General features: G+C 45.1%; 1 protein-coding gene across 1 annotated transcript in view; it reads left to right on the forward strand.

Annotated features, from left to right (window-relative positions):
- RAB4A (RAB4A, member RAS oncogene family) overlaps window positions 1–19,859 on the forward strand; it is a 105,258-nt gene that overhangs the window by 50,919 nt on the left and 34,480 nt on the right. Inside the window, exons 4-5 of the mRNA XM_010833960.1 lie at window positions 10,429–10,743; window positions 10,863–11,188. Coding sequence (XP_010832262.1) covers window positions 10,429–10,743; window positions 10,863–11,188 — 641 coding nt within the window. The remainder of the gene's footprint in view (window positions 1–10,428; window positions 10,744–10,862; window positions 11,189–19,859) is intronic.

Consider the following 19,859-nt stretch of genomic DNA (forward strand, 5'->3'; position numbering starts at 1 on the left):
CTTCTGTGTATTGTTGCATCTCTTCTTAATATCTTCTTCTGTTAGGTCCATACCATTTCTGTCCTTTATTGTGCTCATCTTTGCATGAAATGTTCCCTTGGTTGTTACATAACTGTTTAAAATTTGTCAAGACTCATTGAATTGTATATAAAACTGGTGTATTTTGTTGCATGTAAATTATACCTCAGTCAAGCTGATTATTGGAGAAGGAAATGCCAACCCACTCTAGTAATCTTGCCTGAAAAATCCCATGGACACAGGAGCCTGGTGGACTACAGTTCATAGAGTTGTAAAGAGTTGGATACAACTTAGCAACTAAATGACAGTGACAATGACCTGAATAAAGCTGATGCTGAAGCTGCAGTATTTTGGTCACCTGATGCAAACAGCCAACTTATTGGAAAAGTCCCTGATGCTGGGAAAGATTGAGGGCAGAAGAAGAGGAAGACAGTGGATGAAATAGCTGGATGGCATCACCGATGCAATGGACATGAATTTGGGCAAACTTCAGGAGATGATGAGGGACAGGGGGGCCTGGTGTGCTTCAGTCCCTGGGGTTATAAAGAGTCAACACAACTGGTCAACTGAACAACAAGAAAGCTGATAACAGCTTCCCAGGTGACGCTAGTAGTAAAGAACCCACCTGCCAATGCAGGAGACATAAAAGATGCAGGTTCAATCTCTGGGTTGGGAAGATCCCCTGAAGGAGGGCATGGCAACCCACTCCAGTATTCCTGCCTGGAGAATCCCTTGGACAAATGAACCTGGCGGGCTATAGTCCATGGGGTTGCAAAGAGTTGGACATGACTGAAGTGAGTTAGCACACATGCACACAAAGCTGATTAAAGTAAAAATAAATCAGTCCAAAAAAGAAAATTCAGGTAAAACTAGTTTGGTGGTGATTGGGGAGAAAATCCAAAATAACAACAAAACAAAAAAATTTTTAAAAAGCACTTATTTTTGCAAACCATCTTTTAAGCAAGAAATCAGGCTAACAATAGGCCATTTGATTTGAAACATAGTATAGTAAGAAAGGGGCTTCCCTGGTGGCTCAGACAGTAAAGAATCTGCCTGCAATGCAGGAGACCTGGGTTCTATCCCTTGGTCGGGAAGATCTCCTGGAGAAGAAAATGGCAACCCACTCCAGTATTGTCTATGTGGTCACAAAGAGTCGAACACGTCTGAGCAACTAACACACACAGGTATTCGTGCTAAGTTGCTTCAGTTGTTTCTGACTCTTTGCGACCCTATGGACTATAGCCTTTGAGGCTCCTCTGTCTGCGGGATTCTCCAGGCAGGGTTACTGGAGTGGGTTGCTATGCCCTCTTCCAGGGGATCTTCTTGACCGAGGGATGGAACCTGTATTTCTTATGTCTCCTGCATTGGCAGGCAGGTTCTTTATCACTAGAGCCACCAGGAAAGCCCCTAACACACACACACACACACACACACACAGAAAAGAAATAGAAAAATAGAATAAGTATAATTCCATGGTATTTTAATCAGAAAAATGGAAAGAAAAAAAAGTTTTGTAGTGTCAGGCAGATAGTTAATCTGATACAGAAAATATAATAAAAACAGGAACCAGAAAATCTTCTTCTGAAAAAAAAATCAAAAGAATTCATGAATAATCCCTGAATATAAGTGTTATTAAATACAGAAATAAGCAGAGAAGCACTACCATTAGAACTAATGGAAGATTCACTGGTAAGTGTCAAATTAAAAGATGAAGGTGGGGAATGACCATGTCACTGAATTGTACCCACAGCTCCATCCTCAACTGAACACTGTCCATGTGTACTCATATAGAGCGTTTGCCGTATATCCTGGTCAGGTCAACAAGTCTGCTTGCTTTTAGGGGAAGTCCAAAGCCTTGAGCTCAGTCTTCAGTGCCTATTCTGTCTCGCAATCAGAAGTGCTCCCATAAACTCTCTCCCTCTCACATCTCCATACATTCAACATGGTGGTGCCCAAGCAAACCTGGATTGGCACATCCTTGGCTGTAAAGGAGGGTGACAAGAGCTACCTGGGCAGGTGTTGTGGGGGTCAAGAGAAGAGACAGACAGCCCCCACATGGAGCATTGTTTTCTTAGGTTCCCCTACTTGAAACAATTTAATGCCTTTTCAAGTCATGCTTCTGTGTTTTTGATGGCTTTTATACTGCATTTTTTCCTCTTACCCAGATTATAGATAAAAGGAAGACATGTCTAGTTTAGTTTGGCTTTCAAGAAAAATCCCAACATTGCTACATACTGGCAGTGAGAACTGGGGCAAAATATATATCCATTTGGACCTTTAATTCCTGACCTGCAAAATGAGATGATACCTACCTTATGAGTTTGTTGTGAGGATTGGGCTTTATAATACATGTAAAGCACTTAGCACTACATCTGATGTTTAAGTCCTCAATAAATAGTATTAGATGATACTTTCAAATGGCTTTCTTGCAATCTTTCCATAATTACATGGTGGCATATAAAACACTGACTTTTAAATTTCCCATAAATGAACAAGTTTAAAATTAAGTTCATTATATTAAATTAATCCAAATTAATAAAGAGCTTCTGAGTTTTATTCCAGTCATTCCTCATTCAACAGCTTTTTAATTATTGAAGCTATGTGACCACTACTATTCTAGGTATGAGGATAGAACAGGAAATAAGATGAATACATCCCCTTCCTTTACAGAGTTTACAGCCTAGAGGACAGCAGACACTATATTAATACTAATAATTCATGCACAGGGTAAATGCTGCAGTTGTGGCAGGGGGCAAAGTAGGAGCTGTGTGAAGGACTGGGGAGGGGAGGAATCACTTTTTATATCTGAAAGTGAGGGCCTGAAAGTGAGGTGACATATAAGCAGAAAACATGAAGGTTCTGGAGGTATAAGCAGGGAGATGTCTGGGACAAGAGCATTTCAGGCAGAGGAAAGAACATGTGCAAAGGCCCTGAGGCCAGAAAATGCCTGGTGTGTTCAAGACACAAGAAGAAGACCTGTGTGATCAGACCCAAGAGACTACTTGTGGGGGTGGGGGTGGGAGGCGAGCATCAGAGGAGAGGCAGACACAGAGCCCTGGCAAGTGATGAGAGGAAGGCTTCTGAGTAGAGCATGATCGCCCCCCCAACCCCACCATTATCAGCTGCCCTAAAGGATTGTTTTTATGTTTTGCTTCAGTTCAGTTCAGTCACTCAGTCGTGTCCAACTCTTTGCAACCCCATGGACTGCAGCATGCCAGGCCTCCCTGTCCATCACCAACTGCCAGAGTTTACTCAAATGCATGTCCATTGAGTCGGTGATGCCATCCAACCATCCCATCCTCTGTCATCCCCTTCTTCTCCCGCCTTCAATCTTTCCCAGCATAAGGGTCTTTTCAAATGAGTCAGCTCTTCGCATCAGATGGCCAAAGTATTGGAGTTTCAGCTTCAGCATCAGTCCTTCCAATGAACACCCAGGACTGATCTCCTTTAGGATGGACTTGTTGGCTTTCCTTGCAGTCCAAGGGACTCTCAAGAGTCTTCTTCAACACCACAGTTCAAAAATATTAATTCTTCGGTGCTCAGCTTTCTTTATGCTCCAACTCTCACATCCTTACATGACTACTGGAAAAACAATAGCTTTGACTAGACGGACCTTTGCTGGCAAAGTAATGTCTCTGCTTTTTAATAAGCTGTATGTTTTGCTTCAGTTCAGTTCAGTTCAGTCACTCAGTCGTGTCCGACTCTTTGCGACCCCATGAATTGCAGCACTCCAGGCCTCCCTGTCCTTCACCATCTCCTGGAGTTCACTCAAAATCACATCCATCAAGTCGGTGACGCCATCCAGCCTCTCATCCTCTGGCGTCCCCTTCTCCTCCTGCCCTCAATCCCTCCTAACATCAGAGTCTTTTCCAATGAGTCAACTCTTCGCATGAGGTGGCCAAAGTACTGGAGCTTCAGCTTTAGCATCATTCCTTCCAAAGAACACCCAGGACTGATCTCCTTTAGAATGGACTGGTTGGATCTCCTTGCAGTCCAAGGGACTCTCAACAGTCTTCTACAACACCACAGTTCAAAAGCATCTCTACATATTAACAGGCTTGCTCCAGCAGCTGTATAGAAAGTAGAAGGCAGGGAGGTCAGGAGAGATGCAGAGAGTCCAGTAAGGAGCAGAGGGTACATGGGGAGGGGCAGCACGGATGATAAAGGTGGAGCCCAGGAGACTTGCTGAGGGTCACATGCAGGCACAAACGACAGTGGAGTCGAGGACTGCAAGGGTCTGTCCTGAGCAAACTGCCGTGTGCTGAGACAGGAAAGCCCACGGAGGGCACGGGTTTGCTGAGAACTTTGATGTTTGGGTTTTATTTTGTGGGTATTAAGAAACCTCATACTTGTTTAAGTGAGAGATATCAAGTAAGCGATTGTATACAGAAGGCAGGAGGAAGATCTGGAAGGATCAACTTGACAAGATATTGAAAGCCCTGCGACCGGATGAGATCAACTAATGAGGAAGCGAGTGAGGATAAGAGACCAAGTACTGAACATGGCACACACACACCCAAGATCCACTTCCAGAGGTGAAACTACAATGTCTGGAATAGAAAGTACCCTGGGTGGGATTGACAGCACCGCAAGAAAGATTAGTGATTTTAAAGATAGGGCAACAGAAATTATCCAAAATGAAACACAGACAGAAAGACTGGCCAGATATGAACAGAGTAGCCATTAACTGGAACAAATTCAAACATAGGTGTGGTCTAAGTCACCAGTGCAGAAGAAGGGGAGGGGAAGAAAGATTATCTCAAGAAAGAATGGCTGAAAAACTTCCAAATCTGATAAAAAGTAGAAACTCATACACACACACACCTAAAGAAGTTTAATGAAACTGGAGGACAAAAGCCATGAAGGAAACCACACCAAAGCACATTGCAGCACATCATAATCAAAGTGCTTAAACCAGAAATGAAGATAAAATCTTAAGTACTGGCAGAGAGAAAAGACACCTTGCCTACAAAGGTATAAAGATAAGAGCGACAGCAGACTTCTGACCAGAAACAACATAAGCCAGAGAACATTTTAATAGGGGGGAAAACACATTAATTTAGAAATAAAAATTTATCAAAAATATTCAAAAACAGAGATGAAATAAAGACTGTTTTAGATAGACATAAGCTGAAAGAATGCATCACCAGCAGATCTGTGCTTCAAGATCCACTGGGAAAGTCCTGCAGGCAAAAGGGGAATCACGGCAGTGGAGATCTGCATTCTCACTAGGGACTGGGGAATCCTAGATATGCTACCTATAGGCTCAGTATGAAATGCTTGCTTTTATTGTTGAACAAGGAATTTGCTGGAAAACGTGGTAAAACATACTGTGGAATATATAGGAAGGAGATTTTGACACGTGCTACAACATGGATGAGCCTGGAAGACATGATGCCCAGTGAAATAAGCCAGTCACAAAAGGACAAATGTGTGATTGCATTCACATGATGCAGTCAGATTTGTAGACAGAGAAATGGAATGGTCGTTTTCTGGGGTAGGAGGTGAGGGGAATGGAAGTCAGTGTTTAATGGGTGCAGTTACATTTTTGCAAGATGGAAAGAATTTTGTGAATGGAGGATGTAATGGCTGAACACTGTAAATAGAGGTGACCCTTGAACACTGCAGGTTTGAACTGCATGGGTCTACTTATATATGGATTTTTTCAATAAATATACAGTGAACCCCCCTTATGCATGGGTTTCGCATCCACAGATTCCACCAACCACTGATTGAAATTTTCCTCTGTGGTTGGTTGAATCTGTGGCTGTGGAACCACAGAAGCAGAGGACCAACTGCTCCACATCGTTTTATCCAAAGGATTGAGCATCCATGGATTTGGGTATCCACAGGGGCTGCTGAGACCAATCCCCCACAGTCACAGAGGGCCTGAATGACTGAACTGTACTCTTCAAGTCAGATGGTTGAGATGGTCAATTTCATGAGAGGAACTTTATCACAGTTTTAAAAAGAGAGTAAACTGGCTGCTTAAAGCAAAAATAGCAACAACATATGTGGGGTGTATAAGAAATGTGAGGATACAAGATGCACAGCACAGTGGGTGGGGAAGTTAGGGGTGAGTTGCTGGGAATGGAAAGTGGACAGTGATGAGGTAAAGGATTTACTATAAAATTGTTCTTTTCTGAAAAATTTTGTTTATTTTTGGCTGCACTGGGTCTTCGTTGCTACACGGGCTTTTTCTCTAGTTGCAGCAAGCAGGGGCTACTCTCCAGCAGCAGTGTGAGGGCTGCTCAGTGCGGTGGCCTCTCCTGTTGCAGAGCAAGGACTTTAGGGTGCTCTGGCCTCATTAGCTGTGGCTCCCGAGCTCTACAGCACAAGCTCAATAGTTGCGGCACACAGGCCCAGCTGCTCCTCAGCATGTGGGATCCCCCCAGACCTGGGCCTGAACCTGTGTCTCCTGTATTGGCAGGCGGACTCTTTAACACCAAGCTACCAGTGAAGCCCCAAGTAAAGTGAAGTGATTGTTGCTCAGTCACGGCTGACTCTTGGTGACCCCATGGACTGTAGCCCACCAAGCTCCTCTGTCCATGGGATTCTCCAGGCAAGAATACTGGAGTGGGTAGCCATTCCCTTCTCCAGGGGAATCTTTCCAACCCAGGGATTGAACCCAAGGCTCCTGCATTGCAGGCAGATTCTTCATCTGAGCCACCAGGGAAGCCCCAAGACCTAAAACAACCACTAAACAACCACTGAAGACCCTAAAACAACCACGAACATAATCTCACAAGTACTTATTCCTAATAAGCAAAAAGCAAATGAAACAGAATCATTAAAAAATGCCTCTGTCCACCTTAAAGGCTTGGAAGCAGGGACATCCAAGCAGCAGTAACAGGTATACACAGATACCAAAAATTATTGAAGTGTGTAGTTTAAATGTCAGCTATACTTCAGTGCAATTGTTCAAAATAAAAGCAGAATGAGCTGCCTGCACAGGTGAGAGCTCCCAGGGATGGCGTGGCAGGGGAGGGCAGGGAAACATCTCTCCACAACCCTCTTCTCTCTTCCTGGAGCAAGAATGACATTGTGCTCTCTGCCTGAGCTGTAACCACATCACTTGCTTTGGCCTGTAAAATGTCAAAGAAAGTGATTCTGTCAGCTCCCAGTTGGTCCTCACAAGCTAATCATGTGGCGCCATGTCCTTCTTCTGCCCCAGAGATGGTGGGACTACATGTGCAGCTTAGCCTTGGGTCAGCCTGGGTCTGCCAACAGCATGCAGAGCCGAGTCTCTGCCAGGACGAGGGAGTGGGGCAGGCAGGCTGAGGCAGAGACGGCCTTCACAGACGTGTTGGGGCCTCTCTGTTACTACAGCTGACTTAGCCCATGCTGACTGAATACACCCTGACACCACACATATCCCATTACAGAGGTAGTCTTGTTTGGCCCTAGAAGGCAAACCAGCCCAGCAGCTTCTGCGGGCTCCTCCACCTTAAAAATATGAGTTATATGTCACAGGTGTCACCAGCCTGAGTGTTTAACTAAGGGACCTTTTCAAGACTCCACCAACCTGTGCAGAACTTGGCACTTTCTCACAGTATCATCCAGATACTTCTGAGTCCCCAAACACTCAAACACAAGTTGGCTCCTGTTCTTTGCTTTCAGTTACCAAGGAAAGTCACTGCCACACAGACCGTGACCAATGCCTTCCGCCAAGCCTGGCACTGCCAAGATGCCACGTCCTTTTGTTCCCAGTGTCACTGCTCCCTGAAATGTCAGGGTCATGCAGGATTCTCATCTCTAGATCTTTCTAATGCCCCCTCCAGGGGACTAGGCCACGGTTCCAGGTCTGGCCCTGTGCCTAGGAGCCCATCTGTCCCACTGTCCCCAGCCACGTGGGCTTTTGCCAGTCCTGGGGAACAGGACTTTTTTGGAGCCTGGCAATCTCCAAAGCTCCTAATTGCTTGTTAAATGTGAGGCATGTCAGGGAACAAAAAGGAAAGTGCCCACTGACCTGAGGAGGAGGCAGTATCTATTTTGGAAGAAATCCTTCTCCTTTCATTTCCCTCAGAAGTATCTCCAGTGTGCCTTGGCTTATGGAAACCTTCTGTGAGGAGAAAGGAGAAAATAGCTGAAGAAAACACAAATTAATTTTGTGGTAAGTTTCCCTTACACACAATCATCACCACCTCAGAATCAAAGCAGTCTCCAAGAACACTTAGGAGAAACGTATTTTCTCTCGAAGATTCAAAAGTAGCTGAGATGCAAATCACCTTTCCCATTATTATTCAAGTAAGCCCAGCTCCTTCAAACCTCAGTTCTTGAGTATTTCCCCTTCTAGTTGTGATGTTTGGCTTTATATTTGCAAACTAAGACAAAAATGGCTTCTCCGGGTGGTTTTTCCAAAACAAACAATCTTTCCTGAAGGCCCATCTAAGTATTCATCTTCTAAGGAAAACCGCTCTCAGTTTTGAAACATTTAATTTTTATTTCTATCACTCTGTCCAGGTTTCACAATTCATCAGGTCCAGTTTCAATAACTCAGTGACTTCTTTCTTATCATCTACAGAAGTTCCTGACAAGAACACTTAGATGTAAAGAATGGATCACTATCTTTCTTCTGAAATAGCTCTAATCAGAGTAAGACTACTATACTCAGGAGTGTAGATCAACCCTAACCTGAAGAAAGCAACAATGTGTTCCAGCCACTGAACCAGGGATATATACAAAATAATCCTAGAGAACTACAGTTCCTACCACATTGCCTCTTGAGAAACCTGTATGCAGGTCAGGAAGTAACAGAACTGGACATGGAACAACAGACTGGTTCCAAATAGGAAAGGGAGTACATCAAGGATGTCTATTGTCACCCTGCTTATTTAACTTATATGTTGAGTATATCATGAGAAATGCTGGGCTGGAAGAAGCACAAGCTGGAATCAAGATTGCCGGGAGAAATATCAATAACCTCAGATATGCAGATGACACCACCCTTATGGCAGAAAGCGAAGAGGAACTATAAAGCCTTTTGATGAAAGTGAAAGAGGAGAGTGAAAAAGTTGGCTTAAAGCTAAACATTCAGAAAACTAAGATCATGGCATCTGGTCCCATCACTTCATGGGAACTAGATGGGGAAACAGTGGAAACAGTGTCAGACTTTATTTTGGGGGGCTCCAAAATCACTGCAGATGGTGATTGCAGCCATGAAATTAAAAGACGCTTACTCCTTGGAAGGAAAGTTATGATCAACCTAGATAGCATATTGAAAAGCAGAGACATTACTTTGCCAACAAAGGTCTGTCTAGTCAAGGCTATGGTTTTTCCAGTGGTCATGTATGGATGTGAAAGTTGGACTGTGAGCCCCGAAGAATTGGTGCTTTTAAACTGTGGTGCTGGAGAAGACTCTTGAGAGTCCTTTGGACTGCAAGGAGATCCAACCAGTCCATTCTAAAGGAGATCGGTCCTGGGTGTTCTTTGGAGGAATGATGCTAAAGCTGAAACTCCAGTACTTTGGCCACCTCATGCGAAGAGTTGACTCATTGGAAAAGACTCTGATGCTGGGAGGGATTGGGGGCAGGAGGAGAAGGGGATGACAGAGGATGAGATGGCTGGATGGCGTCACCGACTTGATGGATGTGAGTTTGAGTGAACTCCAGGAGATGGTGAAGGACAGGGAGGCCTGGCTTGCTGCGATTCATGAGGTCGCAAAGAGTCGGACACGACTGAATGACTGAACTGAACTGAACTGAACCACATTGCCCAGCGGGGACGGGGCGCAGGAAGGGCTCCTCTGTGACGTAGAAGCAGAGTATCTATTTTCTAGGAGAATCAGAGAGAGGAACCATGTAGAGCCAGACCGCTGCTGGGGAGGAGAGGAATGACCAGGGAAGGACTGATGCCAATTTGGAGGACAGACTCAAATGGACTTCAGTAAAATGTATTTTCTGGCATTGCCCCCACCACCCACGTCACTTGGGAGCTTAGCCAGGGCATACCTACTGTGTCTTTTGAACAAGATTGAGTCTTATGCGATACCACGTGGTCCTGATCATGCTCCAGTGGAGCAAAATCCCATCCAAAAATCTTTTCCTGTTTATCACTACATTGCCAACAGAAGGGGATTCTGAATTCAGCTGTACTCCTTATATCAAAATATTCAACCAACAACTCCTACCCGTAGAAAATACACCCGCGGCTGAGGGCCGAGAGATGCTTCCTGTCCAAAGGCCGCATTCCCCTAAATTGGAGTGCAGAGGGGTGACGACTACAGTTTTCTAGGGACTCTTCGGAACAGGTACATCCTGAGATTTTGTCAGCTTTCCCCAGAGGCCAGCTCAGCCCCACCGGCGAGGGCCCCGGAGGTTAGGAGTGAAAGCTCCATCCCCGGCAAGTCAGCCTGCCTCCCAGGCGGCAGCGCTGGCCTCCCGCTGGACACCTGCGGCCACCGCCTCCTAGGTACACATTCTCCCCGCCGCGGGTTGATCATTACAGCTCAGAGGAAGTCCTTCCTTGGCCGAGTGCCCCAGATGACGACGACCAAGTCTTTGCGGAGGCGGCCCACCTGGCAAAGGGCGGCCTTCCTCTCCAAGGCGGGCACTCAGCCTTCCCTGTGAGGGAGCGGACCCTGCTGGCTCAGCCCCGGACACCCCCAGCCCCTTCTGTCACCTCCGGGCCTGCAGGCCGCCGGCTTCTCCCGACCCTTGCAGACATTGCAGGGGCCGCGCGCCCCGGCTTGGCTACGCCCCTCGCTGGACCCGCCCCAGCCGCCCCGTGCGCGCGCCCCCAGCGAGGACTGGGTCTCGCGCCCCCTCACTACCCTCCCGCCCCCCGCCCCTCCCCTCCGCCCCCCGCCCCTCCCCTCCGCCCCCGCCCCTCCCCTCGGCGTCCAGACCAGTCGGGGCGGGGCCGTGCGCCTGCGCGGAGCCCGCAGTCCGGCGGGGCCGCAGCAGCTGGAGGCCGGCAGTTGCCTTGGGGACCGCGGGCCCCTCCCTCTTCCTCTCCCCTACCCCTCGCGTACCCACGGAGGCGCGGCCGACTCCCCGGCCTCCCTGCCGCCGGCTCGGCGGAGCCGCAGCGGCGCCCCGCGAGAGGCGGAGCCGCTCCCAAGATGTCGCAGACGGCCATGTCCGAGACCTACGGTACGGGGCGGGGGGCGCGGGCCGGGGCCGGGGGCGCGGGGACCGGGATCCCAGTGCTGGGGCGCGGCCGCCCGAGGGTAGCCCGGCTATGTGATCTGCTTCTCCGAGGGTCTGCTTGCTGCTTCCCCGCGTACTTGCCGGTAGGGTTTCCGTTTCTTGGTCTGATGTTAGTTCAGGGTTTAGGGAAGCCCATTAGAGACTGCGATATTGTCCCCAGCGAGGTATGTGAAGGACTTGGGACGACGCCTGCAGTTGAGTGTGTTTTTCGGCTCTTCCACTTTGACCTTTCCTTGCTTGAAATTCCTTCCTTTGCACGGATATTACAAGGACTTATGGATAGGCATTTCTTCCTTCAGAGATCTTTCAAGCTGTATGATGGCTGTTTATAAATGTGTCTTTGCAAGACTATAAACACCTCGGAAGCAGAGCCTATTCTGCTTGATTTTTGCTTCTTCTGTAGCACTCACACCCGAAGGCAGCCAGCAGAGATTTTCTTTTTTTTAATAAACGAAAGCCTTCCCAATTCATAATGTGTGTTTTTGTCCTGCGTGGTAAAAATAAACAATGGAGTACATCTCTGCTTTGTATCAAGGTTTACTAGTGTTTACCAGTCTGGAGTCACTCTGAGATGTGTGCATTCTCAGATTAAGTCTAATTTGGATTTTACAGCCCCAGGGAGGGGCTCGAGTTCAAAAACATTACCTCTAGTCAAATTCATCATGTCTTCCGTGTGCCCTGGCGTGCTGCCCCTTTTCTGTCAGCAGATAGGACCGGCTTTATGGGCTGGTGTGGTTTCCAACACTGCAAGGTACCCACCTGCACAGTTCTGGTCTTGGCAAGTTTACAGTCCATTGGGGGATACAGTGTTAATCCACTTATGATACTAATGAATGTTAAAAAAAAAAACAAATAAACCCAGGCTGGAGTTCTGAAGGAATGTGGTCTCTGAAGGTATGTTAAAAAGAAATGTGACTCAGACCTGAGGCACGGAGGCATGAACTGGTCTACAAGTGCCCAGGCCCTGAGGGATCCAGGATGCCTGTAAGAGGACTGTGGTTGAGGCCCCTCAAGCACCCAGGCATTTGCTCCACCTTCAGCCACTCCTATGCCTGGTACCTGCCCTGTTCTTGATAACACTGGGAGCAAGACAGCTATTCCTAGAAGGTTTAGGGAGTCCGAAAGCACACCCCTGGCTTGTAAGGATCAGTGTTGTCAGAGCCTCTAATGCTACTGCACTTGCCACATCCACGTGGTCTGCCTCTCCAGCAAGTGTTGGTTATGCTTTTGCTTTTTATTTTTCAAGTGCTCCTTTCCCCACACTTTATTTTCCTCTCTGACGTGGAGAAGGAGCACATGGGAGCAGTGCAAAGTCCAAGTAAGAAACCAAGTGGGGTTATGAGTTAGGAGGAGGACTGGAAGATGGAGCTTTTGTGTTTCATCTGTCTCATGTGAAACATGCATGCTAAGTTGCTTCAGTCGTGTCCGACTCTTTGTGACGCTATGGACTGTAGCCCTCCAGGCTCCTCTCTCCATGGCATTCTCCAGGCAAGAATACTGGAGTGGGTTGCCATGCGCACTTCAGGGATCTTCCCAACCCAGGGATAGAACCCACATCTCTTATGTCTCCTGCATTGACTGGCGGGTTCTTTACTACTAGCATCACCTGGGAAGCCCCCATATGAAACAGTGTTTGCATGCTAAGTCATTTCAGTTGTGTCCAACTCTTTGTGACCCCATGGACTGTAGCCTGCCAGGCTCCTCTGTCCATGGGATTCTCCAGGCAAAAAAATTCTGGAGTGGGTTGCCATTTCCTCTGAAGTGGAGACACCATATTTCGTATGAAATGATAACCTTGATAAAACATGGTATCTCCATTTCAGACAGAGCTCATCGAGCATCACAGGTCAACTGATCAAATTCTGTTCATCAGGCTTTGACCTTTATTACTCTTATTTCATGGTAGCTTCCAAATATGTTTTTACTTTTTAGCTTCCCTCTAATAGAAGAAATTAAGGGAAACACATAGAAAATTAGTTTTAGCAAGAGCAAGTGTGGCACTTCACAGTGCTAACCCAAAATAAAAGTCACCCCAAACCAAGCTATGACCTTCACTTATCATTGATAGATTTGCATAGCATTGTTTCCCAGATGGAAAACAGTTTCCCTCCTTCCAGACGTTTGCCTCTTAGGTAGATGGTAAAGGAATGTTTTCCTAATCTTTAAACTCCGTAGTACTCTGTGCTCACTTTCTCTCTTCTGGAAAAGGAATCTCTGTAGTTTGACAGGGATATGATGAAAAATGAAGAACTATTGCTTACCAGTGTACTGTTCATGAGCTGTGTCTGCGTGCCTTTTAGCTTTTTAAGGCAGTATTTCACCCTCCAGTGACTAGTGTTCAACATTTTGCTGCTCCAGAAGCACCAACCACATGAATACCACACCTTATGTAATACTTTATGTAATATTGCAATACAACATTGAAATCTCAAGCATACAGATTTCTGACTGAAAGTTCCTGCTGATTATCCCTAAACTGAAACAGTGCTTCACAGATACTTTAAGCATTCTTAAAGGCCTGGCCAGTTGATGTGGCTTGGGACTTCCCAAGGAGCTCGATTGGTTGATCACAGATTGGCTTTAGGTGATTTCTGATACCAAGATTTGTGAGACAAAAACTAACAAATCAAATATTAATATCAAGCAGTGATGTTCAGAAAGGAGCTAAAAAGTGTAAGTGGTATAGAAGATGCTAGAAATTAAAAAAAAAAAGATTTAAGGGCTGAGGCAGTTTGAGAATGAGGAAAAAAATCTAAGTCACTTCTCTATACACACTGTAATTTATGCATTCTACCATGACAACAGTTTATGAAGCAAGAACACACATTGTTGGTCTTGTACTAGCTTTATTACAGTGTACTCGTAATATTTTTATTTTGTGCTTTAGTTTGAAAGTATTACAGTATTTACCATATAATTTTGAGAATTATCAGGATATTTTCTTTTTAAAATGTATGACTGTATGCTGCCATGGGTTGAATTGTATCCCCCAAAAGGTATGTTCAGGTCCTAAGCCCAGGCACCCTGTGAATGTGACCTTGTTTGGAAACAGGGTCTTTATAGGTGTAATTAGGTTCAGAGGAGGTCATGTCGGGTTAGGCTGAGCTCTCATGCATTGGAGTTCTTGTAAAATGAGAGGAGTTTGGATGTGGACTCACGAAGGAAGGAATGTGGTTTGAAGAACTACAAGCCCAGGAGCACCAAGAGTGGCCAGCAGCCGCCAGAAGCTAGGGAGGGGCAAGGAGGGAGCCCTTCGCTGGAGTCCTCGGATAGGCTGACTGGCAGCTTGACTTGGGACTTGTAGCCTAGAACTATGAAGACTACGAAATAAACGATCCAGTTTGTGGTATTTTGTTATAGCAGCCATGGGAAACCAATACATAGTAGTCAGAGTATGATTCAAGGAGAAATTTAGGCCTGAGAAGGCAAAGTGGAGTAAGCAGAATATTCTAGGCACAGGACATACGTCTTCAAATTCACCTTGGTTCCAGTGAAGTATGAGATAACTTGCTGTTAGGGAGATCACTTAATTGCCATTACTGTATTTTGTTAGGGCATATAAAAAATGTCAACAGAGGAAGCATGTGACCTCAGAATAAAGGGTATTTCCCTAAATTGAATGAATTTGTCATTTTAAATGCTTGTATTTTTGTCACCATGGAAAATTGGTAAACAAAGGCCAGAATTTGGGGAACACTACCCCCATGGTTCCAACTGCACGTGCCACAGCCCACTGGTGTGTGAAAGATGCAAAGTCTGGTTTTGCGTATTCACTTCTGCACCTGCGCAGCTCCCTGGCCACGCAGGTGCTGTTGGTCTAAAGACCACAGTTGCGTTATCAGGGCACTGTTCTGTGTGGTGCCGCCAGGCCATGGAAGTTTGAAAACACTGGTCTTTGAGAAATCAAAAGTTTATGAGAACTTTTCATGTTCCTTTGAACTGTGAGGCATTCCAGTCCTTGCCTGTTGCTTGCCTTTCTCTGAAGTCTCCTAAGTATTTCTAGCCACATCAGTCCTTCAAGCTAAAATACGTTTGTTTCAACTTCCTACCTACTTCTTCCATGTGGATGGCCTAGGGGTAGCCTGGCCTATGTCCCAAATCCAACTGATTACCCATGGCTGCTCCACAGACACTTGTTTTCCGCATTTGCCTAGGAGATAATCTTTGCTCTGAATATTTTTTGGAATAAGAAGGAAGCTGAAGTTTGTTTTTTTCCTTTTCTCTTAAACCATCCTCTAGAAATTGCTCAGACTGATGTAATAGATTTTTTTTTCCCCACTTCTAATAACCATTAGAATACTCACCAGTGAAAATAGTTTGTGGGCAAACCTTTGATTCCTATGCATCCTGTAACACTTGTCTTTGGATGTCACAGCTTTCCCTGCCAGTCTCATCTTGGTAATGGATTGAGTTCTGTGTATTTGATGAATACTTTTGCTTCTCTTTAGCTGTGAATCAAAATCTGAAGTGATGTGCAGGGTACTGTCATTTAAAAGATGGATCACGAAAGACAGATGTAGAGGATAGTGGACTTCAGCACAGCACATACGTCAAAGGACTCTGTCTCTACAAATTGTCTCCCTTGGTAATCCCCACTGAGCTTTCAAAACAAAAATAAGTTTGCATTGAGAGAAATTTGTCCAATAAACAAATCCCTGATAATGACAGATGTGATACCTGGAGGAATCACACTTGGTTGCTCTGCCAGAGCCAGATGCAACACTGCGCTCAGAATGGTACCTACCTATGTGTTGACATTTAGTGACCTTAGCCTTATAACTCTTTCTGTTTCTCTTATGTGCTAGGTTTTGGGCATTTAAAGTGGCTAATATTTAGATATGGAGGGAAGGACACCATTTATAAAGTACTAATAATTTACGGTGAGAGTATTATTTTATTTTATTAGTTAACTTTATTTGTTTGGCTTTGCTGGGCCTCCGTCGGGGCACACAGGCTCAGTTGCTCCATGGCATGTGAGATCTTCCTGGACCAAGGATCAAAGCAGTGTCCCCTGCATTGGCAGGTGGATTCTTAACCACTGGACTCCAGGGAAGTTCAGAGAGGATGTATTTTAGAAGGAGGTTTATCATTTTTAAGTATGAATTTTTAATCTTCCAGAAAAGAGACTGAGGACTTAAAAACACAGCATGTCTCCCTTTTTTGTTGTAATATACAATATTATTATGTGCGATGTGCTCACTTCATTACAGTAGGTTCTCTGGTTCACTTGCTTACATGGGTTATGACAGCCGTCCTCATAAAAGAAACACTCGTTGCTGCCTGTGGGGACTTAGCAGATCTGTTTTGCAATTCAGTCAACTCTCAATGGTGACAGAGCTTGTCTCTTTTGAGACCAGACCACAGACTCTTTGAAAGCAGGGGATTGCTTGTCTGGCTGTCTGTCTCTCATGCTGTGACCAGTCCCTGGACAGCCTGCGGGGAAGGCTGAATGAGCCTTTGCTTTGATTCCACTAGGTAGGTGGTCTGTTTCCCTCCTTGCTACAGAACATGAAACAGAAGGCCAGGGTGAGCAGAAAAGCCAGTTGGAAGGTTAGTTTAATTCTGTTCTTTACGGTAAAGTCTACCAGTTTTTACATTGTATGTGACATAAACGCAACTCGAATTCAGACGTCCCCTAAAGAGGTTACCCAGGCATTCTTTTTGTAAATGGACTTCCCTCAAGAAGTCACATCTGAAATCAGCTTCCAGTGCCTTGGAACCGAGGGTGCACAGGCACCTTTGCTGTGCTTCTTGGGTGGCAGCACTTGACCCCTGCTCAGCTGAATGTACGGAGAACGCAACAGTCAGATGGCAGCTGGCGGCCTGGAGCTACGAGAGCCCAGAGGCAGGCCTCGGTGTGCCCATCAGGCTCTTCAGGGGGCCCTGCGCCCTGCCCTGGGGCCTGGGGCACCCAGGCAGACCTCTCCCCGCCGAATGGACAGACACCAGGTGACCTGAATCTGTGCTCACCAAATATTAAAATACCTAGCAGTTGGTAGTTATTAAATATGTATTTGTTAAATGTACTCCCCTGGTTTTATATCCATGTTTACTTAACCACCTCTGTTTATAAATTGACTCTACATGACCAAAAATTTTTTAAAAAATTCTTTTTAATTATGCTTATAAGAAAATTTCCATTTAAAAGATGTAAATAGTTAGCTCTTTTGGTCGTTTTATCAAGTAGGCTTCCAACTGCAGGTGGCATGGATGATATGAAAATGTGTTTTTGCAAATAGCTATAGATGAGGTTTCAGGACTGCTTTATTGAGAAGCACAGTCATGTTAGCAGGGACCTAAATTCTTAGCATCTCTCTCCTCTGACCGTGTTATCCTCTTCTCTCATTTCCTGAGTCATGTAATCTGAGTACCCTTCCTTGTTTACATCCACAGAAAAGAGGAGTGCTTTCCCATGTTTATGAAATAAAGTCCGTCCTTCCTATGTGATTGGGCCAAGTTAGGTCAAGTGCCTGCCCTGGACCACTTACAGGCAGGTAATGTCTGGCTATGATTGTCTTAAGCCTGTATTTCTGGCTTCCCAGGTGGCTCAGTGGTAAAGAATCTGCTTGCCAGTAAAGGAAACAAAGGAGATGCAGGTTCGCTTCCTGGGTTTGGAAGATCCCCTGAGTTAGGAAATGACAACCCACCCCAGTATTCTTGCCTGGAAAATTCCACAGACAGAGGAGCCTGAATGTTAGATAGACCTCTACAGCAGTGGTGCCTCCTAGTCTCCAAAAAAAATGTCAGCTGCAGTTCAGTTTGAACTTAATTTCTTCCAGTTAGTTATCTTACTGAAGTAGATGACACACTTAGATGTCTCTTCTCCAGTGTGGAAGCTGCAGCAGAGCTGTGGAAAGGGCATGGGCCCCGCCATGGTTGTGTACAGGTCAGAGTCCCTGGTCTTCGTAGGAAGAGTGAAATTTTTCTTATTTTGCAGACACAATATACTTTCATTTAATCTTTGTTCTTACTGTCTTTGTGAAACTGATAGAAGTATTTGGTATTTTGAAGACTAACATTCACCTTCAGAACCACCTTGACCATGACAATGCTTTGGAGGGGAAATGAAAGTCAGTTATTTGATGACCATTGCTATTTTCCCACTTTCCTTAAATTAGCACCATAAGTAATTCTGTCATAAATACCTAAGTAAACTAGGATACTATACCTGTCACATACCTTTATAAGAATGAAGTCCTTATTTTGGATTGTCTTTTTAATATTAAAATCCATAGAGACCTTCCTAGTCTAAACATCAATAAAACTTTATTGGTAAAATTGATATTAAAGTTTGTTTTTAGATAAACAAGTTCAATAAATATTCACAACTATAAAAAGCATTATAAGTTAAAACTGACCCTCTCCGTATTTCTTCTTATATGTATTATTTAGTAATAAAGTAAATTTTCTCTAGTTACATTTCCCAAGAACAGTGTCATTTCTAGCAGTCATGTGACTAAAGTACCTTTCAGGTCAATATCATTGAATAAGATTCTTCTGGTATTGACCTGTTACTCTGTTTCCCTTATATCAGGAAATCTTTCCTTATTAAGGAAGCCATGGTTATGTCAGCCTGAATTATAATCTTAATCTCTAGATAAAGGGTGAAATTAGAATAATCTACACAAAGTACTTTCTGTTCTCATCAGGATAGAGTAAGGTGAACACTGGGACCCACTTACAGGTGAGGAAACTAAGAGGCTAGGTGCCTGCTCAGGGTCCCAGAGCTGAGGGCAGCGGGGCTGGCATTTGAACTCATTCTCAAAGGTAGTCAAGTTCGTACTCTATTTTTCTTTCCCACAGAAATCTGTCTCTTCCTTATACTCTTTGATCAGTGGTGACCCCCTGGATCGCACAGCTCTAGGGGCATATTCTCCACAAACACTGGATATTTGATACGAGTCAAAATCTAACTCTTAAGACAGAATTGGGAAGTGGGTGCTAATGCTGAAAACCTCTCCCATTTGGGAGGGGTGCTTTCATAGATGTGTAATCTCTAAAGTTGCAGATACTATTATGTACTCAATGCTTGCTTCAAACTTGTGGTTTGGAAAGACACACTGTCTGTGGAATCCTCAAATACAAAAATAACAGTTCAGCTTTTCCCCTTTTATTACCCTAGTTGGAGTGTTCTCTAAAACTTTTTGACAAACAACTTGCCTTTATTTCTTTAAATGAGTTTTTCCTTTCAAATACCTCAATCAGATTTAACATTCTACTCCTTAAAGGATCCTAACTTGTTTCCTGGTTAAAGATAGTTGTTTTTTATTTAGTTCTCTTCATTTCTGTCTACTTCACCAGCTACCAGCTTCCTTTTCTGGGTCATTTTCTACTTGAGGAGAATAATTTCTTTTCTTTTTTTAAAAAAATACTATTACATCAAGTAGAAATCACCTAAGAACTTGTGGTTTTGATGCTGGGTTGCTGGCTAGGCTTACTCGCCTGCTGAGGAACCTGGGTGCACACCTCAGACCTGCAGTGGGTCAGATCCCCGCGCGCTCGTCCACGCGGTACGGAGCCCGCCCTCCGCCGTGAGCAGCGCTGGGGGCCTGTGCCTTGGACATGAACTCACAGTGCCACGGTCCTCTCTGCTGTCACGTGGCGCAGGCAAAGCCCAGCACCCGGCCTTCAGCCCGGCCGTGTGTGTGTGTGTGTATGTGTGTGTGTGTGTGTGTGTGTGTGTCTCCCTGC

Source organism: Bison bison, unplaced genomic scaffold (genome assembly GCF_000754665.1).
Source record: "Bison bison bison isolate TAMUID 2011002044 unplaced genomic scaffold, Bison_UMD1.0 scf7180017863977, whole genome shotgun sequence".
In the NCBI taxonomy this organism is placed as follows: domain Eukaryota; kingdom Metazoa; phylum Chordata; class Mammalia; order Artiodactyla; family Bovidae; genus Bison; species Bison bison.